The sequence below is a fragment of the Cynocephalus volans genome, chromosome 7 (assembly GCF_027409185.1).
Source record: "Cynocephalus volans isolate mCynVol1 chromosome 7, mCynVol1.pri, whole genome shotgun sequence".
NCBI classification, from domain to species: domain Eukaryota; kingdom Metazoa; phylum Chordata; class Mammalia; order Dermoptera; family Cynocephalidae; genus Cynocephalus; species Cynocephalus volans.
The window spans coordinates 129207883-129235340 of record NC_084466.1 but is presented as its reverse complement, the minus strand read 5'-3'; the positions used below and the strand labels follow the sequence as shown (position 1 = coordinate 129235340).

Sequence of the window (27458 nt, the reverse complement as noted above, 5' to 3'; positions counted from 1 at the left end):
GCAGGGGCTTGGGGCACAAAGCAGTCTAGGGATGGTCCCAGAAGGTGGCCGAGAGGAAGTGAGGTCTAAGCTGGTATCTGAGGGATGATGAGCAGTAGATAGGCACAGAGGGGGCACAGGGTATTATGGTGGAAGCACAGCCTGGGCAAAGGACCGCAGGTGAGGAAGTGGAGGAGCGATGGTGCAAAGGGTGGCTGGGCGGGGAATACTCCCCTACACTCTCCACATCCCACCCTGGCCCACTCCAGACAGACAGTGCAGGTACACAGAAATTTCAGAGTCTTCTCTGCACACTGGAGGGACCGTTTGAGATCACAGTCCAGCCCCCTCTTCCATCTCATCATCCAGCAGGGACTTACATGCCTCCTGCACACCAAATGCCATGCTGGATGCCAGGATGCGGGCCATTTCCCTGCCGTGGAGGGGTGTTCCTCCTAGTGGAGGGAAACAGACCCCAAACAGTGACCACCTAGCTGGACAACCTGTAAGCAAGGTGCTCTCTGGAGACTGTTCGAGACAGAGTGCTCAGGGAGGGCCTCTAGGGAAGGGACCTTTGAGGTGAGACCTGAACGGTGAGATCCAGCCCCAGAAGGGGCTGAAGGAAAAGCTTTCCTGGCAGAGGGAAGCACAGGAGCAAAGGGCAGGAAGCAGGAGAAAGGCTGGGAGGGTCCCAGGAGCGGGAGGCCAACGTGCTGGAGATGGCAGGGGGGAGGCAGGGCTGAGTCAAGGAGGGCTGGGGGTTCTGGTGAAGAGTCTGGATTTCATTGTTAGAGCCCTTGGAAGTTAAGCAGGAGAGTGACATGATGTAATTCACATTTTTAAAAGATCACTCTTGCTGCTGAATTGCAGATTGGACTAGGGGACAGAGTGGAAACTGGGAGTTCAGTAAGGGAGCAGCTGCCAAAATCCAGCCAAGAGAGCATGGTGGCTGGGAATAGGGCAGTGGCAGAGAAGTGAGGAGGAGGTGGCCGGAGGAGAGGTGTAGTGCAGGGCAGAAGGGACAGCACCTGCTGTGAAATCACGTACAGACAGTAGGATAAGGGAGGAATCCGGGATCTCTGACTTCTGCTTGAGTGACTGAGTCGATGATGTTGGCATTGATTGAGTTAGGGAAGATGGGAACAGGGGGCACAAGAGGCTTAAGAGCGGAGGGAAATATAGAGTTCCATTTTAGACATATTAAGTTTGAGATGCATGTTAGACATCCAAGTGGAACTGTCAAGCAGGTCATTGGTCATTAGATTCCTGAGCCTGGAGCCCAGGGGAGAGGTTGTGGCTGGAGATAGGAAGTTTGGAATCATTCATGTATGAAGAGATGCCCTAGAGGAATCAAGGCCGATAGAAGAGAAGACCCAGGACCAAGACCAAGCACCCCCCACCCACATGTAGAGGTCAAGTACAGGAGGAGCCAGTCAAGGGTACTGAAATAAGGAAAGTGAAGCCCATAAAGGAGAAGGGAGATGCCCACAGTCACAGAGTGGGTAGGCAGGCAGAGCCTGAGCCAGGACCCACTGCCCCACACCTCTGTGGTGAGTGGCTCCCCTCGTCTTTCAGACACCAATGAGTGCATCCAGTTCCCATTCGTGTGCCCTCGAGAAAAGCCCGTATGTGTCAATACCTATGGAAGCTACAGGTGCCGGACCAACAAGAGGTGCAGTCGGGGCTACGAGCCCAACGAGGATGGAACTGCCTGTGTGGGTGAGTGGGGCTCCAGCCACAGTCCAGTAGCAAAGGGAAGTTGCCTTGCATTGGGGAGCTCTGGGTATGTCCCAGATCGAGGTCCCCAGCCCTTGCCTTCTCCTAGATGGATAGAGTCTCCTTAGACCCACATTGGGTCTCCAGGGAAGACCATGACAGAGGCTTGGAAAAGACCCATCACTACTACCAACACCCGAAGGGCCCCAGGGTGCTGTATCCTGGCCTGAGGCTATCATTTTTCTTATATTTCGTAAAACAAGTGTTCCTACCTTGAGATCAGCCCATATTTTCATAGCTGGGATGTAAACTAGCTCCTACAATAATCTTTGGCTGAATTTCTGAACTAGTATTTGTCTTCTTCCTCCCAAACTCCTTCCTCCACCCCCACCCCATCCCCACCCCTTTTCTCTCTTTCCCATTCTCCATCTCTTTGCCCCATCCTTTTTGCAGCTCAAGTGGCCTTTTTAGGTGGGTATTCTTCTGCCGCCTTTAGAATCTCTGAGCCTCTCTCTCGGGCCTCATATCTTTCTCTAAGCCTTGGACTTTGCCTTCAGTTATATGCTCTTTAAATCCCATCAATAAAGGAAAAAAACAAAACAAAACTAACAACCTTGTGGAACACTAAATCTCTCTCCTGCTGCCTGTCTCTCTCTCCACGCCCAGTAGAATCTGCTGAGAGCTCCCTCTGAATGGACAGCAGGGGAGGCCATCTTGGAAAAGGGAAGTGTGGGAGATACTGATGCAACTTTAGTTGTTCGTGAAGCCTTTCTTTGCATGTTTTCTGAGAAAACAGAAAAGGAAAGTCTCCCCTATATCCCATCCAGCACCCTCACTCCTTCAGAAGAATCAAGATAGTCCTGTCTTTTCTGTATCCTCCAGTGTCTCGTGAGCTTCTTATTTTGCCCTTAACAAAGATGGCTCCTAGGTGGTCCTTTGCTTGGTTGATTCGATAATGTATCGTGTGCCTGCTGGTTTGGCCTGTGCTGTTTCTGCTTTGTGTGCCCTGACTTCCTGTGGTAGAGAAAGGCTTATAGGGGCTGGTGGTGATGATGAGAGGGGAAAAGATGGCACTTTGGGACTCGATAAAAATGTTAAACTTGCTAAGTCTTCCAGCCTCTTTTCTGGAGAAATCATGTCAATAAACTCTCTGTTGGGTATTAGTGCCTAGCTAGTCAGGGGGGAAGTATGTCTGGGGCAAGTAGATGCTGTTTGGAGTGCTGAATTAGCAGCAGCCCTACACCATGTGGTGCTGTGGTGCTTGGAAAGCAAATCCTGATACAAGCAAACTACCACCCCAGGCATGATGAGGTGGTTGGGTGTGTGCAATGTGTTCACATTTGGAGGATGTGGGATGAGTAAGGGGCAAACATGGAAAGAATACTCTGGGCCTTTTACTTGGGGAAGTCTGAGCCTCAGTTTCCCTAATCTAAATGACAAGAGAGTTGGGTTGGTATATCCCTAAGTGCCCTTTCCTTCCTAAGATTCCTCAATGTGTGGCTGGACACAGGCATTGCTAGTCTCAGGTCACCCTGATTTCTAGAAAGAGCCTTACAACTTGGTCTCTGTAATATGCTTAGAAACCTGAAAGCTGCTGTAGCCAGCTCATGCTTTGGGGATGATGTAACGCCATAGAATATGTTCATGACCAGCCTCAGTGGTGAAGGCTTATTATAAATCACAGATCTATTCTTCATAGGGAAAAAAAGTCACCCCAAGATATAATAAAATCACACTTAAGAATGCAGCAAGCCTTTTAAAAACATATTTAATAAAAACACTACCATTTTCTGATATCGTAATAATACTCCCAATAAATCACAAAATATGAATTCCTTGTAGCTAGTGCTGTTTTTACGCTAGGAACAGGAGCTTAAATGAAAAGTTTTAAAGGAACAGGAGCTTAAATGAAAAGTTTTAAAATATAAACAGCTATAATTTCCCTGGATTATAAAAGAAAAAGCATATACCAACTTAAAAATCGCTCCTACACATTGACATAGAGTTCAAGATTTGAAAGGGCCCCAAAGATGAGGCTCAGAAAGATGAAGTGATCAAGGTTACTTCACCCACCCAAGGTCACAGAGCCCGCTGGTCCCTGAGCCAGGGCTGGAGCCCTCTCCCACCACACCATCTTGTCAGAGGGGTAACAGGCATCTCTGTCACTGTTCAGACTATTCCCTAGTCATTCTGGAAGCCGCTGCCTTTTTAGAAAGGAATAAGTGGATCTATGACAATGAGATAAGTAAAACCCAAAACCCACAGAGGAATGGTTCTAAATGCAGTGGTAAATGGCAAGGTAACAGTGGCCATCGACTGGCCACACACAACACGAGAAATAAGTGACAGGACTACTAGCAAGACAGCATGCCAAGGACATCAGGAGGGTCAGATGACAGGAAACTTCGGAGAATGTCTTATACGTGATAACCATGAATCACCACACATTGAGTTTCACGTAACGGGGTATCTGTCGTTTTACCCTACTTGGTGGGTGAGGCCAGATGAGATGCAAAGAGGAGTTCAAAGTCCACCCAGCTGTTAAAAGCACAACTACAGCCTTTGGACTCTAGAGTAAGAAGGCTTTCCATTTGATTCATTTATTCATCCAACAAATATTGGTTGAACATCTACTATGTGCCAGGTACTGAGCTAGGCTCTAGGTATACAAAGCTAAGTGAAGGTAACAAGGTTGCTGCCCCCGCACCGCCTTCCCTCTGACCTCATGGAGGAGCCAAGTGCATGGGATGGGAGTGGGATACCAAGGGGCTTTCTGAAAAGTCTAGCTACATTCTTGGGTTGCTATACCAGAAAGCAAGCTGTCTACATTCATTCATCCATATATTCATTCAGCAAGCATTTCTTGACAAGCACTTGGCCCCTCCTGTGAAGAATGTGACAAGGTTCCTCCAATGATGCGATCAAGTCCCCTGCACCCAAGATGTTTGTGCTAGAAGAAACACAAGGGTGAGAGATACAGAGAGCAGGCGGGTACTGACCAACACAACATTACCTGCCCCAAAACAGGGCCAGGAATCCAGGTTTTCTGAGCCAGGTGCCTCAAGATCAGTGCATCCTCTGGTCTATGCTATGCTGGCCACAGATGTGTGGGCCAAAGCCACACCCAGGCTAGCCAGGCTCTGTGTTCCTGTCCCCTCTTTCTTCTAATTCCTCTTCCTCGGAAACCCACGAGGGTCCAAACCCTCGCCTTCCCCTCCTGAGCACAGACAAGTCAGTCCTCTCTCTGTCCCTTAGCCCCATTTGGGCTCCTGATATCTTTACTGGCTTATGCTGGACTTGAAATTGTAAGAAAAATAAAAAATACCTTCAGGGACAGGCAAGTAATGAAATGGGCCAGGAAGGGAGTATGCCAGTGGAGAAGCTGGGGCCCCATCTGAAGGAGGCAGCCATGGCTCACTCCAGCTGCGCAGGAGGTGGGCTTGTGCCACCAGAATGTCCCATTTTCAGGAAAAGTGTAATAATAATAATAACAATAATACCATTTTTATTTTGTCCAAAAATACTCCCTCTTCCCAGGAGTGTACCTCTTAAAATGACAGTAATAGCTTACATTTAGTGAGCCTGGTGTGTCTGAATCAGATCAAACTCTTTACCAGAATCAACTCGTTTAATCCTCACAACAATCCCTAGAGGAAAGTGCTATAATTATCCCAGTTTAGTAGATAAGCTAAGTGGTTTGTCAGTGGTCACACAGCTGGGACAAAGGCAGGGTGGGTGCCGGACAGTCTGGCTTCCCAGCCTGGGCTCTGCACTTCCACTGCTTCCTTCCTAAATTGAGGTAGCTCACTGGTTTATGCAAAAGCCACAGTCTCTCATGCTGCCCAGAGTTGAGGGCTGGGTTGGGAAGGAGCCCCTGGAGGGCCATGGTCATGTTCGAGGCTGCAAGAAGAAACGGCAGTGCCTGTGTTGGGAGCCCCCGCCCGGCAAGCCTGGCCACCTTGGCTGGTACATGATGGTGAAGTGTCCACGAGGCCTCTTTGAGCATCTACAGGTTGCCAGCCGTGCTCTGGGAAGGTGCCATTCTGAGGGCCAGGAGTTTGATTATGTGTCACTCTGGCTGCTATGGCCCCCTCCCAGGGTCTGGGCATCACACCTAGACCAATGCCATTGGATCACAGCCCAAGCAAGAGCTCCACTCCACCCTTAAGAGCCACATGGAGACAGGAGAATGAACACTTCATTTTCTGAGCGAGCCAGCAGTTTTTCCAGCAAATTCCAGACTGATACCCCCACCCAGACTCCCAGCCCAGGAGGCAAACCCGGTCCCTCCCCTTCTCTCCTTCCCCCAGGGTCCATCCATATTCCCACTCCTTTTGTGTGGCCAGAACCCCAGCTGCAGGGGCCAGGCACCTGCCCAGGGCTGACGTTGCGTCTCCTTAGCAACAGCACATCCTGGGAGGAAGAAGGAGGTGCAGAGAGCATGGACTGGTTCACACCACAGAGAGTGCCAGCCCCCTCCTTCAGCAGCTTGTCCTCAAGGAACTGCTGTTGAACAGTGAAGTGGTCAAAGGGCAGGCCATCAGAGGAAAAATGAGAAGCAAGAAGAGAGAAAAACACCCTCGGGGAAAGCAGCTAACATTTGCGAAATGCCTACCACATGCGGAGAACTTTACATACATGTCTCCATTAATCCTCACACCCATCCTACAAGATAAATGTTATTAGTCTATTTATTACCAAAGAAACTGAGGCTCAGAAAGTAAGTTACCCAAAGTCACGCAGCTTGCCAAAGTGGCAAGGGCTGTCATTCAAACCCGCAACTATTTGGCTCCAAAGCCTGGATTCTTAAGCCTTGTGCTGTGCAGCCTCCAAGTGACTGACACCTGAGCAAGTTATTTAACCAGATGTTCACTCAACATACACTGATTGGACGCCTACTATGTCTGTGCTGAGCATCGATGTAGTGGCTTGGGATACACGTCTGTGAACAATACCGGCAAAGATTCCTGCCCTAGCAACATGTGGCAGGCACCAAACAGGAAACATAATAAGGCAAGTGTGTAGTAGGCTGGAAGATGCTAAGTGCCGTGGGGGATGGGGGAGAAGAGCAGCATTAAGGCAATTTGGGAGTGCATGGATGGAGGCAGAATGTCATTTAAATAAAGGGCGGGTCAGGGTGGGCCTGGCTGAGAAAGAGGCATTTAAGCAAAGACACAGTACGTAGGATGTCCCTGAACCTGTTTTCTCATCTGTAGAATGGTGATAATACCTCACAGAGTTGTTGTATTAAATTTGACATGGTGCCTGGCACAGAATAAGCTCCTAATAAATTAGAGATATTATTATTATTATTAAGTAGCAAAGTTCAGGATGGAGCCCCAGACCTACACAAAGCCAAAGCGCCTGTGCTTCCCAGCATACTCTCCTGCTGCCCGGGACACCTGGCAGCACACACTCCTACTGCCTGGGACACCTGGCATATGGTGGAGAGGTGTGGGGACACAGGCCACCCCAGTGGAGCTGACAGATTAGCAGGAAAGGGACAGCAAGTCCACAAATGGCCATGAGGGGGCAGAGCCGACCTTCCCCAGGCCTGGGCTGTGCTGCGTTCAGCTTAGTTCTCATGTGGTGCCATTCCCAGAGAAGAGTCATAAAATGGTAAACTGAGCAGGGTGGGCATGGGATCGACTGGGCTCCACAGAGCAGAGGTCACCAGACACCAGTGAACTGGCCTAGGGACTCAGCCCTCAACAATCACAGAATTCTAGAACATTAAATCCAGAGACACCGAGAAATCTAGTCCTGCCCCGTCCTTTCCAGATGTGGAAACTGAGGCCCAAAAAGGAGCCGTGACTTTCCCGAGGATCACAGCCAAGCCAGGAATCTGCCTCCTGTCTAGGCCTCCTCCCTGCCCGCTCTGCCTACTGCTCCTTGGAAGAGCTCAGCCCAGCCACTCCCAGCCTCCTTCTCCAGAAAGCTCCAAGCATTTCAGAAGCACAGCGTGTAACAATTTCAGAAATAAGGAGGGCCTTGTTTGTTCTTTCCATCTTGCTGACATGGAAATTGAGTCAGAGTTCGTGCCACCAAGCGAACAGAAGAACCACATTTGGGCCTTGGGACACAGCTGGGATTAAAGATCTGGATGAGGGTGCTGAGCCCAGAGAGGGGCCTGCTCAGCTGAGAGGAGGGAGGCAGAGCCAGAAGCATCCAGAATAAGGGTATCACCCCTTCTCAGGAAGTCCCCGCCCAGAACTTCATGCCCGCTGCCTGCCTCCCAGAAGGAACTCAGTCTGAGGCCAGAATAATTCCCATAAAGGCAGCGCCTTCTCCTTTTCTGTGGCCAGTCCCAGAGCAGCCATGAAGGATCTTATCCCCCAGAATCATTTAAGGCATCCCCCCTCAAACCTAAGGGCTGACTTTCCTCCCTGCACCCCAGACCTGGGTGCAGAGCTCCTGGGGCAGGAGAAAAGCACACCCACGTTCCCCAGCTGCTCATGGGGACTGTGCAGAGGGACAAGTTTAGGCTGAAGGACGGAAGGTAAAGCAAATACCCTCTCTGCAGTTTCAGGTCCCCAGACTCAAGACTTACAGCCCTTGGAGGCAGACGCAGAGAGCAGAGAGGGAGAAGGAAACTTGGGGCTGTCTCTTGGCACTCAGTCACTGGAAGGTCTCAGTGCCTTGTCCTGTTGCACGAGGTGTCTCATGTGTGCTGAAATGCCATGTTTTTTCATAGAGAGCTGTGCAAAAACCTGTTACCCTCGCACCTCCCTTCCTTCCATCTAGCCTTAACATTTTCTCTTCACCCTGAGACTTGGATCAGACGGCTCAGGCTTGAATCACAGACACTCCATCCATGCACCATGAAGTGGCCTTAAGCAAGTTATTTCATCTCTGAGCCTCAGTTTCTTCATCCACAAAGTGGAGGAAGTCAAAAGATCCTCATAGGGTTGTTGTGAGTCTTCATCAAAATAAAGCATGTAAAGCAGTCAGTGCACATAGTGCCTGGAATGATGAAATACAGATATTATTATAAAATCTGTTCCAGGCCCTTTAACCTCCTGGTTTCACTTTTAGCAGTGCCTGATTTTACAACAATCCATAAGTCATTAACTGGGCAATGTTAGACCTATAAGAATCCTTTCCAACAAGACATATCCATCACTCAGAGTTGCAAATGCAGAGTTCATTTGGGGCCTGGGTTAGCACAGCATCTTCCCTTTTGTGTTTAGACCTGTACTGGGAAGGCCAGGGCCGATTGGTACCCATCCATCCACCTGCCTCCCCCGGGGCTGCGAGCATCCATCTCAAGCCTGGCAGGCCCCTCACCGGTCTCTGACCCATCCGTCATCTCCCTGCACCCATCTCCTCTGTATCCATCCACTTAGACATTCATCCATCCACTCATGGCTCCTCACCTACCTCACCCTGTAGGGTTTTGGGCCCAGACTTCCCAGGCAAAATGCTCAGCTACAGAAGGATTTACCCACCTCAAAATATGGTGTCCAGGGAGCACCGGAGAGGGCTGAGTGGGGTGGGAATGCACACTTCCTCCCTCCTCCCCCAGGACAGATGGAAGTCGTGAGCAGGGCCCCACAGACACGGCCAGGACAACATGACTGAGAGCTACTGCCCAGCACAGGGGGTGGCCTGGGGTCACTGCCTCTCCCTGTAATTGAGATATTCAGTGACCACTTGCAGTTGAATGTATCAGTTGGTGACCACTGTCTGTCTACATCGGCCTGAGCTGCTTCTTGGTGGCACTTTGCCCCGGGGCCTGCGGATTACACTCCTATAAATTCTCGCCTCTTCCCGCTAGCCTGTAATACGCTGCGTCTCCCATTCACCTGCCACAGCAAGGCCCTGTGACAGCACTTGGGGCAGGGGGAAGGAGGTGGTAGAAATGAGTAAGACAAGATCCCCCCATCAGGGAGTTTAGTTGGGGGCAGGGGGAAAAGGACCATCGCCATCTATGAGGTCTTGTAAGCTGTGTGTAACGCTTCCCCCTTCCTGGGGGCCTCGCTCAGCACTGCTCTCGGGTGCTAGCTGGTCCCCAATCACTTTTCCATTACAGAAATCGATAACTTGAATTACTCCAAAATAACTAGCACCTTCATGCCCCTGCAAAGCTAATTTTTCTGTGTCTGCATTTGCCCATGTGTTTCTCTCTGAGTCTGAAATCTGTCTTTATGAGTCAATCCAGGTAGAACGGAGTCTTTCATCTGCCTGTGACATACTGTGGCAGAATGAAAGTGGGATTTGGAGTCGGAGACTTAGGTTCAAGTCTTTGCTCTGACTCTAGCTGTGAGCCCTTGTCAAGCTACCTAACCACCCAGAACGTCAGTTTCCTCATCTATAAAATAAGATTTCGAATATAACCACCCACCAGAGTGTTAGAGAACTAAATGGAATAATAATGGACATAAATGTTCCTGGCATATATTAGGGAATCAGTGGACCCGTGGATAAGTATCTGTTTATTCTGTGCAAGAATCTGAAACCATCTATAAATCTATATCATAAGGACATGGTTTAATGAGGTCCTAATATCACTTCTGCAATAACAATAATATCTTACTTTGGAGAAACAGATGATCATTTACAAAGACATACATTCTCATAATGCTCTCATTTTACAAATGACAAAGCTTTAAAAAGGAAAAATTTACAAAGGAAAGTTAAGTGAATTACTGGGGGGTCTCCCGGCTGGTGCAGCCCCTTGACCCCCTTCACATTTTCCACCTCCTCCATCATCCCGGATTCAAAACGCAAGCCCGGGTGCACTTCAGGATGCTGCACGCTGAGTTCTGCCGTCCGGCAGCTGCTGAAATGACAGGCCCTTTGAACAGCCTCTTGGAGGAAAAGCTGTGAGCTCGGTTCAGTCTGCCCCTTGGCACTGCCAGGAGAATAAATCCTCCTAGAAGTCACCTGAAACCTGGAAACCCCTGAAGGCTGGACTCTGAAAGGAAGGAGAAAAACTGACATTACTGCCCACCTGTTTCATGCCAGGCACATTGGCGGCCAGTTTCTCACTGACTCCTCAAAAACCGGTGCTCTTCTTAACCTTTGGGGGTGGGGGTCTCACATACCCTTTTGAAAATCTTTTGAAAGCTTTGCATTCCCTGCCCCAGATAAAGGAACGTATTGTGCATACAAGTGCAGGAAGTCAAGGTTAAGAACTCCTGGCATGAGCCTGGCTGTTTTAAGATTTTTTAGGCATCAAGGACCTTTTCTTATCATATCAAATATTTTCATATACATCCACAACCCACAGTGACTTACACATACACGCACACAACTGAGTTAAATTGCAGTTGTTTGACATAATGTGCTATATCTATAGATATTTAATAAAACATTAATTTCAATTTTGTGCTTTCTTTTCCTATTTTGGAGCCAACAAACTTTTTTGGTAAATTTTATTGAAATATATCACATGTGCAGAAAAATACACAGATCTTAAGTGCACAGCTCAAAGAATTCTCCTAAAGTGAGCACCCCTTCATAAGGGGCAGGGCTCTGGCCAGGAAATGGAACACTATGAGCTCCAGAAGCCCCTCAGGCCCCCATCCATTCACTACCCCCACCCAGGGTGACAGTGATCTTGACTTCTAACACCGTAGATGAGTTTTGCCTGTCTTTGAATTTGTTATAAGTGGAATCATACAATTCATGCTTAGTTCATGTCTGGCTGCTTTTGTGGAAACAGTAAACTTTTTATTGAGGTCTCAGACATTTTTGAAAGTGGGGATTTTCCCACCTCCACCTTCCCTTACATTAGAATCACCAGGGGAACTTTTTAAAACCCTGACGCCCAGGTTGTGCCCTAGAACAGTTAAATCAGAAACTCTGGGGATAGAACCAGGCATCTGGTGGTTTCTCATGCTTCCAGTGACACCAGTCGCAGCCAAGGTTGAAAACCTTGGGTGTAAGGAATTCTGTGACGTGTTAGTGTCCCTGTTTTACAGCTGAGGAAACTGAGGCTCCAGGAGCCTTCATAATGTGCCAGCATCATGAAGACAGATCTCAAGCTCAAATGCGGGTCTGGTTTGGAGTGGCGGGTGTTTACCTTCATCCTTGGATGACTAGTGAAGCCAAAACCAGGTGGGGGTGCCTGCTGCCGGGGCCCTCCCTGATGTGAGTCCCTCTGGATGCGTGGAGAGGGAGGTGGGTTTCCTGGACTAGTGGTGCCCAGAATACAGCCCAGGGGCTGGCCGTGGGGAGAGTCACCAGCACTGGACTCCACCTTCGCTCGGCACCCTGGAAGCCACAGCAAACTCCTGGCAGGTGGCAGCGGCTGCCAGTTTGGGCATCATGGGGGCAGTTTCACAACAGCTGAGAAGCTCTGCCCCCGCCGCTTTTGATTCCCGGGTGCAGTACACGACTCCGCCACTCAGTGGCACCTCAAGCTCTGTACACCCTGTGGTTTTCCCACACTGTGCCTTTGGCCAAAGGCAGGCAGGCAGCCGAGTGCCAGCAGTGAGGGAGGATGCAGGACAGCTGCCTGGGTGAGCCCTGGGGGACAGCCTGGCCGAGGCAGGAGCAGGGTTTCTCTGCTTCTGCATCCTGATGGGGCCTGTCCCTGGCTGGCAGGGGGTGATGCAGGGACATGGCTGCGACCAGACCTGGGAGAAAGGCCAATAATGCCCCCATCGCTGAGCCGGCAGAGAGAAGCCACACCTCGTCAGGCCACAGTGAGTCAGGTCACCCTGCTGCCCTTCACCAGGCTGCCCCGGGGGTTCCACATGCCCGTGAGCACAGCCACCCACATTCCCCTGATGCACTGGGCATGGAGGCACCAGCTCCAAGTCCTTCCCTGGGAATCTTCCAGATTCTAACCTGGGGGTAGGTAAGGACCTCAAGCCGCTGAAGGAGACCCTAAAGCTGGATCTATCTTCTTCCCACAGTTTGGAGTCAGACTGCCTAGATTCAAAGCCAAGCTCTGCCACTTGCTAGTTGTATAACTCTGGGCAAGTTACTAATTTCCCTGAGCTCAGTCTCTGCATCTGTAAAATGAGAATAATAATAGTCCATATCATAGAGGGTTGCTGTGAGGATTGAATGATGAATGTGTAGCATCTTAGCCTAGTGCCTGGCACATGGTATGTGCTAAATAAATGTTAGCTACTGTTGGTTACTATTACTTCCACTACTTGAAAGTGGAAGGGCTGAATGCTTCTCAGCCAGACAAGCACTCAGAATTGGTTTTACCAGCTTATTAGATCCTTACCCCCTCTCCAGGACCTCCTCTCTGGAACAGCTGGACTGGAGGTTCAAGTTGACCTCAGGATAACAAAATTCCTATCCCAAACGACAACAGAATGAAGCTACCCACGCCTTAGAGAGCAGCCTCCCTGTGACAACCCCCATACAGCCCAGGTCTGAGCAGAGCCAGTGAGTCCAGGCTGCCCCATGGCTCAGGAGTGTGCCACACTGTCTGTTAGGGGCATTGAGTACAAGCAGGAGAGCCACCCAGAGGGGACCCCCAGCCCCTCACCCCAGAGGCTGGAGCTGTAGTCCCCACAGTCTAGTGACATCCTCTCTGGGAACAGACCCTTGACCCACAGAGCTGAGTGTGTGCCCCAGCCTCCCTGCATTCTTGGGCAACATCCCATCTGGATGCCATTCCCATGGTGTCAGAGTGAGCACTGGGTCAGTAGACCTCAGTTCTAAGCTTGACATTGTCACCATTAACTAGCTGTGTGACCTGGGGCAAGTCACCTACCCTCTCTGGGCCTCCGTTCCACTTCTATGAGAGGACTCAGGTCATCCTTAAATCTCCTCCAAGCTCTAGCATATGGTTTTAGCAAAGTAGCTGGCACACAGGAGGTGCTCAATAAATTATAAAATCCAAGACCTAACTCTGTTAGGTCCCAATATCCACCTGCTTCTAATCTTTAGTACTGAGTGACCTGCGTGAGCCAGCCCCTAACAAGGCCCAACCCAGGGTAGGAGCTCAACAAATGAATATTTATCTAATTAATTACTTTTGGCCTGGCTTTCAGTTTAACTTGCTCCACCCATCCAAGTTTGTAAGTGCCCCAAAGATTCCAGATTAGAGGACCTGCCACCCAACTAGACTAGAAGCTCCGAGGAGACAGGGTCCATCCTGCCCCCGTCAGGTCCTCCACCTCTTCAATAGCTCACTCAGCCAGCTCAGGCAGCCAAGCAGTCCCTCACGCAATCCTGGTGCATAGAACTGGCCCCCATCACCACAGGGCAGAGAAAGCAGCACAGAGCCTTGAGCTGGGCAAGTCCTTTTATTGGAAAAAGAAATAACAAAAGGCCACTGCATTGCCAGTGCCCAGCTCTCCCACGGGAGATGCATGGGTCAGACACAATGCCCAGCCACACAGTGGGGGGGGGGCACAGGCTGTTGCCAGGGGGGCTGCAGCTTTTCAGGGAATTCCTGGACCAGGACTCACTTGGACTCAGAACTCCCTGAGGCCTCCAGGGCTGGGCCAACCGTCTCTAGCTGTCTGGGTAGTCTCCTGCTTTGCACACACTGCTCCCACACCCAGTAGAAAACCAGGTCCCTCTTTGGTTCCAGCAAGATACCTGCAGTGGCTGCTCTTTCATACCCACTTCTAGCACCTCCTGCCAGCTGAGGTAGGCAGCCCCTTTCTGTCCATCTTTGCGGCCCCAGGCTCAGAGCTGCTCCCTTCCCACTGGCTTCCCTGGGCCCCAGGAGCCAGAGCATCCTTGGTTGGATGTTGGATGTCCTCTCTTCCCTTGCAAGGCAGGGGTTTGCCTCTGCAGCTACAGGTTGCTGGTTCCTTTGAATGTCCGAAGTGGCCTCGCCTACACAGCCTTAAAGAGCCCCGGAGCCTGGGAAAGCTGGCTATGCACATCTGTGACCCCACTGTCTTGTCACGAAGGGCTGGGAGAAGGGTATCTAGGGCCACCAGAAGGTTGGCTCTGCTCTCCTAAAACCCCAACTTCTCTGCTAGAACATATAGAGTCAGAAGCAGGGGAGAGGCCAGGAAAAAGAGCCAAGCTGGCACTCCCAGGCAGGGGCCAGGGGCTTTCAGACATTTATTCACGGGGAGCAAGGCTGGATCCACGCAGGGAAGAAGTCACAGACCATCATGTAGCAAAGACAAGGCAGGATTCAGAGAGGGGCAGTCATTAGCTAGCAGCCCAGGGGGACACACAAGTGCATTCTTACACACTGACAAGCACTCACATACTCACACATATACACTCACACTCACATACCTGTGCACTCATGCACACATGTGCGCACACACACTCAGGTGCACTCATGCACATACATGCACTCATGTACTCATGCACACATGTACACACACATGTACACTCACACTCATAGCGTGCATGTGCATGCACATGCTCATATACATGTGCACTCACGCACACATGTACACTCACACTCATATGCACTTGTGCACTCATGCAACTCACATGCACTCACACTCATCAACATGCATTCATGCACACACGAGCACACAGGTGCTCACATGTGTATGCATACATCACACAAGTGCATTCACACGTGCTCACAAACTCAATCATACACACATGCATTCATGCACACAGTGCACTCACACACATTCACACGTGTGCAGACATACACACACTCATTCTCACATATACTCAGGTTCTAATCTCAGGAAATTAGCTCCAGCTCAGGAGGTTCAAAGCCCCCAAGACTACGTCTCTCCACGAAGAGTTTCTCCAGACTCCCATATAACTTTTCAGAGCCCCAGGCTGTGTGCCCCGTAACCAGCGCCTGGCAGCCTGCAAAGTCTCAGAGTTGGATGTTTCTTGGCAAGCCCGAGATGGCCTCAGCTGTGGGTGGAGGCCAGGAAAGCCACAGGTCAAGGAGAGGTCAGGAGCATCCAAATGTCTCCGACCATGGCACCCATCTCCCCAGACCTCGAATTCAGTGCGGGCAGGATCATAGACAGGCAGAGGTCCTGTGGTGGCATCAGGAGGAGGAGACAATGGGGGACAGCCACGGGGAGCAGAGCCCATGTGCAGAGTCCTGGTGGACATGGGGTTTGGACTGAGAAATCATGCAGGGAAGAAATTCTCTATGGGACAGGACTGGGTGTGGGAGAGGAGCTGCAGAAGAAAGGGACCGTCCAGGTTGTATTCTCCCCCCCGCCCCCAGCTTTCCCTAGGAAGGTCTGGCTCCAAGTGACCCAGACAAGCCCCATCAGGAAAGGACAGCCCCCAGGTCAGGAAGTGGACCGATCATACTGGGGGTGAGGGACAGGGGCATGGGTTGACTGCCACAGGGAACACCAGGCCAGCCACCCTCCCCGCCTCTCCAGCAACAGGGCAGGCCCACAGAATGACTCAGAAGCGGGTGCTCTGGTAGCGCAGCCGCCGCAGGTCTGCGAGGCCCTCACTCCGGCCATACACCTCCCTGCAGGGACTCTCGGCCAGTCACCGGGCCCCCGCCCCGCCACCCCCACCACTGCTGCTGCCACTGCCACTGCTGCTACCACTGCTGGAGCTGCCGCTGCTGCACCTGTCCTCGTAGATGGAGATCTCGATCTGGTGTGGGCTGTTAAGGAGAGCTGTGAGCCGCCCAGCTGCTGAGCAGGGGTCAGACATGAACCGTGATCGAGGCGGCAGGGATGTGGGAAGCTGAGCTTGTGCCGCCCCCTAGACAGAAGGGATGGGGAGTCCTGGGAGCTACACTCCTTCCCCAAGCCCACTCATGCACATTGATCAGCTAATGGTTATGGAAACTCAAAGGGCCGGGCACTGTGCTGGATGCACAGCCACGATCACACCGCACAGGGCCCCGCCCTGCTAGAGCTTACATGCTAGGGGGTCTAATTACTGTATCCTAGGACATGGATGTGCCCAGGGAGGTGGTGATTGCATGGGAAGTGTGAGGACTGTGGTGGTCTGAATTCAAGTTCTGACTCACTCACAAGCTAAATGACCTTAGGCCAGTCGCTTACCTTGTTAGCTATCAATTATTGCACCTGTAAAATGGGGATAATAGAATCCCGGGGTTATTGTGAAGATTAAGTGAAATCATGTATGCAAAGCACTAAGCACAATACCTGGCACATCGTAAAGCCTCAGTAAAAAGAAGCACCACTCCCCGGATTTTGCAAACATGGGACTCTGGGTGTTTGTGTTTTTTTTTCCTCTCGGTTTGCCAGTAAAATTTATTTTTTAACACTTCTACTCTCATTGCTGCTGCTTGTGGGAGAGAGAGGTGTGCACACCTGGTCCACAGTTCCAGGTGGGGTCAGCAGAACTGTGGCCACACCCTGGCCAGCCTCCCTCCAGGACGGAGACCTGGGGGAGTCACCTCATCCTAGATCTCATTTTTCTTATCTGTAAAAGGGGGACAATGGGACCTACCTTGCAAGATTAAATGAGGATTACATGAGATTATGGATATATAAATAAATGTAATGATCTGCATATTCCTTGAGGGGCAGTACAGCCTTGTAGTTCACCATGAGCCTGGGCTCAAATCCTGGCTGACATTCACCAGCTGTGTGACTCTGAGCCAGTTGTTTAGCTTCACTGTCCTCATCTATAAAGGGGACTAATGAGAGCCACCCACCTCTTAGGATTACTGTGAGAATTGCATGAATTCATATTTTCAAAGCACTTAATATGGAATCTGGCATATATTAAGCACTGATTACATGCAGCTCAATAAATGCAAACCCTGAAACTCACAAACAGCCCCAGTAACTTATGTGGGGGAGGGGATTGGTGACGATTGATGTGGGGAATTCTGGGAAAACTCCGAGTGGAGGCTCCTAGAGTGGCCCCCATTTCCTGGAAGCCTGGCCAGGGACCCCACTGGTTGGCAGCTCTGTGCCCTCACACAGAACAGCTGGGCAGGATACAACCCTCATTCCACGCTCCACAGGGTCTGTGAGCAGGAGGCCTCGAGGTGCAAAGATCTTCTCGTTCTGCTCCTGGATGTAGCGGGAAATCTTCTTGAGAACCTGCAGAAAGAGGAGCCGGGCAGGGATGAGCATGCAGCAGGGAAGCATGGGGGGGAGACACAGGGCAGGGCGAGGAGGACCCACCTTCTCGTAGTGGGTCTCCATGCAGAGGAAGATGAAGTAGGCCGTGGCACAGGCCAGGCAGCCCTCGAGGTAGGAGCTGCCCCCGATCTTCTCAGCCTCTGCGTAAAAGCCATTGAGGGTCTTCACAGTCTCCTCAAAGAGCTGCCGCTCAATCTGGAGGGAGACAGGGCAGAGCCAGGTTGAAGTTAGTCCCCCTGGAGTGTGGACACTCACAATGGGGGTGGGGTGACAGTGTGGGGCCACATGGGTGGAGGGCATGGCATATTGGAACACAGGTAAGACCAGAGAGGCTGCAAGTGGAGCAGAAAGAGCACTACACTGGGAGGCAGGAGACCTGGGGACCAGTCCAGACATGGCCTTGGACTAATGACTCGACTACCCTAGGCCTCAGTTTCCTCATGTATAAAGTGAGAATAAGAATGGCTGCTTGGCCTCCGTGGGAAACAGGAAATTCCCATTATATCCCAGATATTTTCTGCTGAAGATCGGACAAGTTCAAGTACTCCAGTGACGTTGTCACCTCCTGCTTTGATGGTCATGAGAGCGCTTAGGACCAAGTTCATAGGGTCTCTCCCTTTCAGGTGGAACTCCAACTCATGCGGCTGCTTGCATGAGACTCAGGAGTGTCTCTCCAGGAGGGAGCATTTCTGCTAGCTAAGAGACTGCCCAGAACACCAGAACCCTGTGTCTTTGGACGACAGAGAAGCTGTCCTGCCTGCATCCATAATAATAATAGCTAATATTTATTAAGCACTTTCTACGTGCCAGGCATTTTTAGGACGCTTTCATTTAACCATCAACACAATTTTATCAGAAAAGTACTATGTCATCCTTATCTTGCAGGTGAGAGCTGCTCTGTGGTCCTAAGGCCACAGGGACCATGTGCTCTATGGTCTCAGCCACCACCGTCTCTGGTTTCTTCACTGGCCTCCCTGCCCCTGCCCCTGCCCTAACTTCCTATTAAAGTCAGATCATGTCACAGCTCTGACCAATAGCTTCCAAAATCTTCCCAACTCTCTCTAAGTAAAATCCAAAAAGCCCTTGCGATGCCCAGCAGGCCCTCCACGGCCTGGGCCTCCTACCTCCTAAGTCCGTCTCCTACATTCCTCACCCAGTCCCCTGCTTCTTGAATATGACTCAGGTCCTTTGCACCTGAGTCCTCAGCCACAACACTCCTCCCCTACAGCCCCATGGCTCATCCCTTCCTTCCCTCAAGTCTCGCCTTATCCAAGGGTCCTCCCCGACCATGCACCTCTCCCCACCACGCCCTATTCTCTTGACACCCTCCCCTTATCCTAGTGCTTGTTACCACCTAAGCTACTATATATTTATTTGCTTGCTTTTTTATTATCTATACTGTCTAAAATAAAATAAACTCCATGAGTTCACTCCTATATCCCCAGTGCCTAATACATAGTAGGTGCTCAATATATACTTAGGGAATACTAAATGAATGTGTCCAGCGTTACACAGCTCTGACCCCAGAGTCTGTGCTCTTCACCAAGTAACCCTACACAGACAGCCTGGAAGCTCATGTTCCTAACTCAGCATGTATCAAATAGTCTGTAGCCCGATTCTTCACCCTCTTCAAAGTTTCTCCTTCCTCACTTGCCCTCAGAGGACCAGAACTGCCCATCACACAGTTTAGGGTCCTCCCTGCCTGTCTAGGACAAAAGCTCTCCCCAAAATTAGTCAGATGCTTTGGGGTTCCCAACCACTGCCCCTACACAGACCTGGAGGGAACCCATAGAGCAAATTCTGCCCATGTGGTCCATGACCCAAGCCCAGCTGTTCTAACCTGGGGGTCATGCCACCCCAAAGGACAGGCACGCTAAGATGAGAAAGAGGCCTACATTGCTCTACAAATGCTGATGGGGGTCAGATTAGCAAAAGCCAGCCCTGCCCCACCTGCCCAGACCCATCCAGATCTGCCTGGGCTGCTGAATGGAAGGATCAAGATGTGCCCTCTGCCCTCCCCCAAACCCAGGCCAGCTCCAAGGCAGCCTGGAATGAGGGCTGCATACATCCCCAGGACCGGGAGCAAAACTCAGCAGCCGATGCCTCGCATGGGGCCATGTCCATGAGGCACCCAAGTCACTGAGTCTAGAGGCAGAGGCTAGGGGCAGAGCCCTTGGCTGTCTGTCCTTGATGTCACGCAGCATACTGGGATGGAGCATCGGGCTCTCTCCTTTGCCCAAGGCAGGGAGGATGGAAAATCAGCCTCTAGCTCTTCCTCTGTGTCTCTAAGCTTTCCCTGCAAAGACTCTGATCACAAAGCATCTACAGATGGTCCCCATCTTACAATGGTTCAACTTAAAATTTTTTGACTTTATGATGGTGCAAAAGCGATCTGCATTCAGTAGAAACTGTACTTCAAGTACCCATACAACCATTCTGGTTTTTGCTTTCAGTACAGTATTCAACAAATTACATAAGATATTCAATGCTTTGTTATAAAATAGGCTTTGTTTTAGATGACTTTGCACAATTGTAGGCTAATGTAAGTGTTCTCGGTGTGTTTAAGGTAGGCTAGGCTAAGCTATGATGGTTAGGTATATTACATGCATTTCAACTTACAATATTTTCAACTTAGATGGGTTTATGGGGACATAACCCCATCATAAGGTGAGGAGTACCTGAAGTGTTATCTATACCCATTGAGGATGCAATTGCATGAGCCAAAAAATAGTATCTTGTGAAATCAGAGAGGCAGGGCACGGAGGGCCTTCTGGTACTTACTAACTCTGGCAAGTCACTCCCTCTTCCTGGCCATCAGTTTCCTCTGTCAAATGAGAAAGATGGACTAGTGCAGTGCATCTCCAACTTTAATGTGTTTATAAGGAACCTAAGGATCTGTTTAAAGTGCAGATTTGGATTCGGTAGATGCAGGGTGGGGCCTGAGATTCTGCATTCCTAACAAGCTGCCAGGGGCTGCCGATGTTGTCAGTCCACACACCACAGTTTTAAGAACAAGGATTTAGTGGTACCCAACTCTGGCTGCACATTAAACTCATCTCAGCAGCTTTTAAAGCCTATGATGCCCAAGTCTTCTCCCCAAGAGATTCTGATTCAAATGGTCTGGGAAGGGGGAGGATGGATCAGAGCAGCAAAGCCCACCACTGCCCTACCCTCCCCAGGCTGACACCCTGCCAGGTACATTCTTCAAAAGCTCTTGGGTGACTCTGATGTGCAGCCAGGAGTGGGAAGAAGCGCTGTACTAGAAGACCAGCAGTTCTCCAAGTGTGATCTATGAGCCTCTCAATTCCCCTTCACCTGGGGATTCCTCATTAAAAATTAAGGTTTAAACAATTATTATTAAAATTAATTTTTTAAATTAAGATTTAAAATAAGGCTGATGCCTGGGTCCCACTCCCAGAGATTCTGATTTAATTGGTTTGGGGCACAGCCTGAGCATCAGGAGTTTTTTAAGCTCCCCAGGAAATTGTAATGTGCAGCCAAGGTTGAGAAAGGCTGCTAGTCAATGGAGATTCCTGAACCACAGTCCAACAACTCAGTCAGCATCTCCGGGTGACACATAACACCCAACAGGACTCAGGAATTTCCATTTGTTTGACAAGCTCTCTAGATGACTCTCATGCAACTGAAATTTGAGAGCTGCTGGACTAGAAAATCTTGGAGATTTCTTCAGCTCTAGCTTTCTATGAGAAGACCTCAAGATAGTGTTAGGACTTTTTCTGTTCTTCCATTTGCAGTGGCTGAGCAAGTCATACTGTGTACTGTGATATCATGTGTCATATGGTCCTTGAAAAAAAAATAACATTCCAATAAGACCCTCAGTTCTATCATGACCTGGGTTTCAAGTTTAGAAAAAAGCTTCCTTACCCGGCTGTCCAGCTCGGGGGGGAATTTGGTCTGGAACTGACAGATAGTCCCATCGCTGTAGTCTCTCTGGATAAAGACCTTGGTGGCCAGCGAGGCACTTCGCCGGAGCTCCTGCAGATTGTGGACCTGAGGAGACATACAGGAGGCACACAGTGAGGGTGGCATCCATCTCAGTTTATCTGAAACCGAGGGGTTTCCTGGAGTGCAGGTCTTTCCATGCTAAAACAGGGATGAGTTGGCCAGACTTCTACTGCTCCAGGGGGGCCATGGAGAAGCAGGACAGTGGAGGTCACCTGAGAAGCTACCTTGAGCTGTCCCAGAAAGATCTTTAAGAAGCCTAACGTAGAGCCAAAGCTGAGCCAAAATGGAACCATTGACAGAGCCAGAAACAAATTTTAACAAGAGGAACAAGACCACCTAGTGGCCAACCCAGACCTTTCTCCCAATCTGCCCCTCATTCCCCGCCCCCTCACACACACGCACACACGCACACACAGGCACATACACACACAGCAGACCTTTCATGTTTTCCTTCACCAAGTATCAAGTGTTCACAGCTTGTCAGGCCCTGGGCTTAGGGAACCCAACTCTGGAAAAGACTGAAGCTTCAGACCCCACTGACTGGAACTTCATCCAGGTTGGGGGAGGGAGCACGTGGGACAGAGGAGTCCCAATGTGCCCCTGAACTCACAGGACAGGGAGACTGGGGTTCGGGCCATGTTATGGCACCAGCCGTAGGACGCCATGAATGGTTGTCATGACTAGCGCTTCTCACCCCAGAAAAGAAGGGACCCATGAATGTCCAAACTTCCCCAGGGACAACTGTGGATAAAGTAGACCGAGGCCAGAAATGGAAGAAATTGTCTTTCCTGGTAGGAAGGGGCGGGTGATCTCTGTCCCTTGTCCACACCTGCACAATTGACATTGACACAGTTGTAGCATCCGAGGGGAGTGGGCGCAGTTCCACAGAAGAACAAGGCCTCTTTCTTCCACCTCTGCAGCCTCAGTCACCCACATTCGAGAGGAGCAGGCCATGGGTTGAAACATGCGCATCACTGGAACCACGTGGAGACCAAGCCCCAAAGGCAGAGTGAACAAGCAGCCAGTCCCCCCTGTGCAATTAAGCTGAATCTGTTCAGTCACTCGGCTCTCATTTACTGAGTCCCCACTAGTGCCAGGCTCTGGGGATACTGAGCAAAAGATGGTCTCTGAGCTCCAGGGAGGAAGACAAGTAAATACATAATGAATTAGACTGTGATGAATGCTCCAAAGAAGTAACATTTTGCCCAGAAATGCTTACTCAGAAAAGGCTTCCTATAGCCCGGGTTGAGTCATAAAGGAAGGCCAGGAGTTACCAGGTAGGTGAGAGGGAGGGAGGGGAAAGAGGGAGGAAAAGGGACCCCAGACAAAAGGGAAAGCTTATGCATAGTAAGAAAGATAGTAGAAAGCTCCTGCAATGACTAGAGGCAGACTTCAGCAGGACTGCAGCTGGTCTGCAGATTCCGTAAGAGCAGCGGGAGATGAGAGTAGAGAGGAGGTCAGGGTTAGCTCGCAAAGAGCTGGAGCTGTTTCTGCAGAAGGGCAGGATTTAGGGTGGAAGACTCAAACTTGCTGAAAAGCTGGGGGAAAGAATAAGGAAAGAAAAGTTGTCAATAGGGTAGAAAGAGGAGATAATTGGTGGATCGAAGTCCTGAAAAGGTGGGGGAATCAGAGAACAGGTTACTTCAAAAAGTTCATGGAAAAATAGAATTAAAAGATAATATGAATCTTTCCATGAACTTTTCAAAGTACCCTCATATGTGGCTTTCCTAAGTCCAGATGAATCTTACTCTGTGTAAGAAATGTGATCCCAAAGTATTGTGATTGGATTAAATGTATGAAGGCTCCTGTAAATATTCTTTGATTCCTCTCATCAAGGTTTTCACTGAGGAAGTCATTTTGACATCTGCTAGGATCCTATGATGACTTCAAAAAATAAAGAGTCCTTATATGTCAATCATTAATGTTTCTGCTCTGTCTAGTTAAGGTTTCATAATGTATTTTCAAAAGTAGAGGAAAGGCTGTGGCCTTCCTCTGACCTTCTAAAACCAACTTACAAGAGCCAGTTGATCTTGAGGCTAGACTCCCCTATCCTTAGAAGGATTTGGGGCAGTTTTGTGGGAAGCAGGCAAGATCAGGGTAAGGGGCCAGTTGGAGGGATGATTCTGTTTATAGTAGTTCAGGGGGAAGGTAAAGTGAGTAAACCAGGAAAAGTGGCAGCGAGAATGGAAAGAAAGGGAAGGAACAGTGTTTCAGCCATCCTGACACAGACCCAGCTTCCTCCCCTCCACTGTCGTCCCTTTCTGTGCCTGAATGCACACATGTGTATGCACATACATGCATGCACAATACATGTGTGTCTCTAGTGGCTGGCTGGCTGGCTGTTAACCTGAGCCATTTCTCCTTCCTCCTAGACACACAGTTAGATTTATTTCCAGCCTCACTTGCAGTTTGGTGTGGCATATGACTGAGTGAAGTGATGACCGTCATATACAGGCCTGATTCATAAAGACCTGCGACTCCTTCATGCTCTTTCTCCTTCCACAGAAACCAACGGAGCCATGGACTGAAGATGATGGAACCACAAAAAAGCACCTGAGTCCCTGAATCACTACCTGAAGGAGATCTACCTGCTGATCAGGAACACCTGCCTAGGACTTTACTGAGCGGGAAATAAACTTCTATTGCATTAAACCATTATGATTTTGGGGTGGTACCTTACATCATACAGTCTCATTTCCTCTCGGTTTTGATGTATGGGTTCTCTAGTAGTCAGAAAGGGAGGGGTCAACTCCCTTTCCAACCCAAACAGTATTCTGAGCCTTAGAATACTATCCTGGCTCTGGGTGACTAGAGATCTGCTTCTCTCCCTGGAGAGTGTTTGTGGGGTCTTGAAGAATTGCTAGAGGATGGTATCAGACACATCATATATGACAGAGCCTTAGTCTCCCAGACCTACCAAGAGCACACACATCACAGACTCATCTGTAGTTGGTGACAAGCAGGACTTAAGGCAAGGCAGGGTCTCCTGGCTCTCTCCATCCATGGTGGCTCAGTTGTGAAGTACCAAGAAGCCCTGGTGGAAAGACAGCCCACCGACCTGAGAGGAGGAGACCTGACCCTGGGCTACATGACCCTGGGAAAGTCTTCCCTTCTCTGGGCCTCCTTTTTTCCAGCTGGAAACTGAGAAGTTCAAACTGCATAATCGGGGCTGGCCCATGGCTCACTCGGGAGAGCATGGTGCTGATAACACCAAGGGCATGGGTTCGGATCCCATATAGGGATGACCGGTTAGCTCACTGGATAAGCGTGGTGCTGACAAAACCAAGTCAAGGGTTAAGATCCCCTTACCGGTCATCTTTTTAGAAAAAAAAAAAAGAAAAAGAAACTGCATAATCGTTAACACACCCTTCCAGTTCTGACATTCTAGAGGCCTTATCAGAGATTATGAACACAGATGTTTACAGGAGCTAAGCAGTAAGTGGGTCAGGCAGGGCTAATTAGGAACTCGTGCCCTGTCTCGAGGCAGCTGCCCACTGCCATGTGAGAATGTGCACCCAAGTTGCCAGCACTTCTGATTTTTCAAGAGAAATCAGAAATCCAGATTTTCTTAACATCTAATATCCTGAATTTAAATGCTTCCAATAAAATTTTGAAATTTATAAGTACTAAGCAGATCAAATAAGACACACCTGTGGACCAGATTCATTCCTAGAGCCTCCAGTTTAGGACCTCCAATTAAAAAGTCCTATAGCAGGGGCCCTTGGGCAAGAGCTAGAGCCAGGCTCCAGACACCTTGCCAGCTACTTAGCATTTGGGAAGTTGGTGGGGGTTTTCAGCAGAGATCCATGATGCTCTGAAATCCTACAAGAGGATCCCAAAACACGTGCACACCTCTCTCTGAGGCTTCGGCTTCTGTATTTCCGCTGGGCAGCTCCCCCTGAGTAGCTCCCCAGGGGTTTCCTAACTGACCCAGAGACCTAAGCTTCTCCACTTCTCACCATCCTCAGCCCTGGCCCTCTCTGCCATCACCATCCCCCAGCCTGCTGGCAGCTGAGTAAAGACAGGACCAAGAGGCACTTCATGAGGAAGAAAATCAGTGGTGATACAGTGAGCACCAATTTTCGAACTGCAGTGTGACCAGGAAGGAGAGGCTGCCTGGAGAGGGGAACAAAGGTCACACATTTAGGGCCTGTGCACCTGACAGTTAACCAGACCGGACAGGGGAGGAGCAAGCTCTGGAGTGCCAACGAGCTCGCAGGCCCTCCTGCCCAAGAGGGACAGGAGGCCCCACCTAGCCCGCACCTCCTTCCTCATCTCATCCCATAGGATGCATGCGAGGCTCCACTCAAGAATCAGGGACCCAGCTGATGGCCAGTCCTGTGCCCCTGGCTGGGGTGTGGAGGAGTGATGAGCACCAGTCACAGGCAGCCAGGTCGGGCCTAAGCATGGAAAACCAGGGACGGGGTCACCCTCCTTCCTAGCCTACGCAAGGGCCCAAGCCCAATCCACTGTCTGCTGCTGTTAATTCCACACCTCAGATCAAACCTCTAAATGCCCTGCTTGGATAATGCTATTTGGATGCATTTAAAAATCTCTGAGGGACCAAACTCCACCACTTGGAGAAGCCCCTCCCAGCCAGGAACGTCCCAGTTGTCCTTGGCCATCTGGACTGTTTCCCGGGTCAGACCCTGCTCCCAGTGGCACACATTCAGAGGCTCACTGCAGCTTTCCAAATGAGGTCAGTGTCTCGCTCAGGAGGTTCATGCCTGTGTTCCTCACACACCCCTCCCCCTCGTGTGTGTGCGTGTCTGTCTGTCTGTCTGTCTGTCTCTGTCTCTCACTGTTGCTCTCTCCCTTTCTCCCTTCTCTTCTCTCTCCCCTCTCAATACACCTTCTGGAGCTGAGTTCTTCCTGTTCAGAATCCTAAGGGAATGGCCATGGGAACTTGAAGTGAGGTTTTCCTTCTCCTGACAGATTTTCCTGGCAATCTCAACTCAATCCTAATAGTAAAAACAGCCTGGGGAGAATGACTCACCCCACAGCCCAGATAATGCACATGTCCTGTGCCTTGGCAGAGCGAAGTCTTCCTTCTTCAGCTCTGACATCAGAGTCCATCCAAGGCCAAATTGTGAAGTAGGAGGTGTTTGTCGTCAGCTCCCCATCCCTTCTGGGCATTCCTCTGTCCTTCTTCCTCAAACTGACCCAGCCAGGGGTCTCAGTCCCCACACTCCAGCCCCTCATAACCTCCTTTGCATCTCTCCCCCCATCAAAGCCTCATGTCAAGACCCCTAGCACCCTCCTCTCTATTAGGCAACACAATTAACTAATCGGATACACTAACCCCGGATGCAGAAAAAAAGAAACACCACTGGCCACAGAGGCAAAAGACTCAAGTTCTTATCCTGGCCCTGCCACTTTTTAGCCATATTTTCTTGAATAAGTCTCAGAACTCCAGTTGCATCCTCTGTAAAATGGGATAATGCCTTCCTTAGCTCCTTCACAGGGATCATCTGTAGCCAAGCTTGTGAGCCTCATTTGTCTCTTCTGTTAATTGGGGATAATAACACCATCCTCGCCCACTTCACAGGGTTGCTCTAAGGCTCAAAGGAGATCACACATATGATAGTGCTTTGTACACAGGAAAGTGCTATGTTCACAGAGGCATTATGAGCAGAGTCTCTCTCAGGGGAGAGTCATGTGTGCCTAACAGCAGCCTCCTGGAAACACTGCCTCACCCTAGAGATGGGAGCCTACTGGTTGGAATCTGTGGACCACAGCAGACCTAAGAGGGAGATATACTGGGACAGATGAGCCTGTTGGAATTTGTCAGATCACATCACAAGGACAGCCACCTTCTCTGCTCACACTGCTGGCCTCTCTGTG

General features: G+C 50.1%; 2 protein-coding genes across 2 annotated transcripts in view; one reads left to right on the top strand and one right to left on the bottom strand.

Annotated features, from left to right (window-relative positions):
* The window catches only part of CRTAC1 (cartilage acidic protein 1), a 164667-nt gene extending 140453 nt beyond the window's left edge, over window positions 1-24214 (top strand). Inside the window, exons 14-15 of the mRNA XM_063102816.1 lie at window positions 1555-1698; window positions 24120-24214. Of these exons, the coding sequence (XP_062958886.1) occupies window positions 1555-1698; window positions 24120-24142 (167 nt within the window). The 3' untranslated portion in view covers window positions 24143-24214. The remainder of the gene's footprint in view (window positions 1-1554; window positions 1699-24119) is intronic.
* Window positions 16066-21671, bottom strand: GOLGA7B (golgin A7 family member B). The gene is made up of 4 exons (XM_063102814.1): window positions 21534-21671; window positions 17691-17843; window positions 17505-17606; window positions 16066-16176 (listed from the first exon to the last, which is right to left on the bottom strand). Exons 1-4 carry the CDS (start codon window positions 21669-21671, stop codon window positions 16066-16068), a joined length of 504 nt encoding a protein of 167 aa, XP_062958884.1.
* Window positions 24215-27458: the final 3244 nt, after the last annotated feature.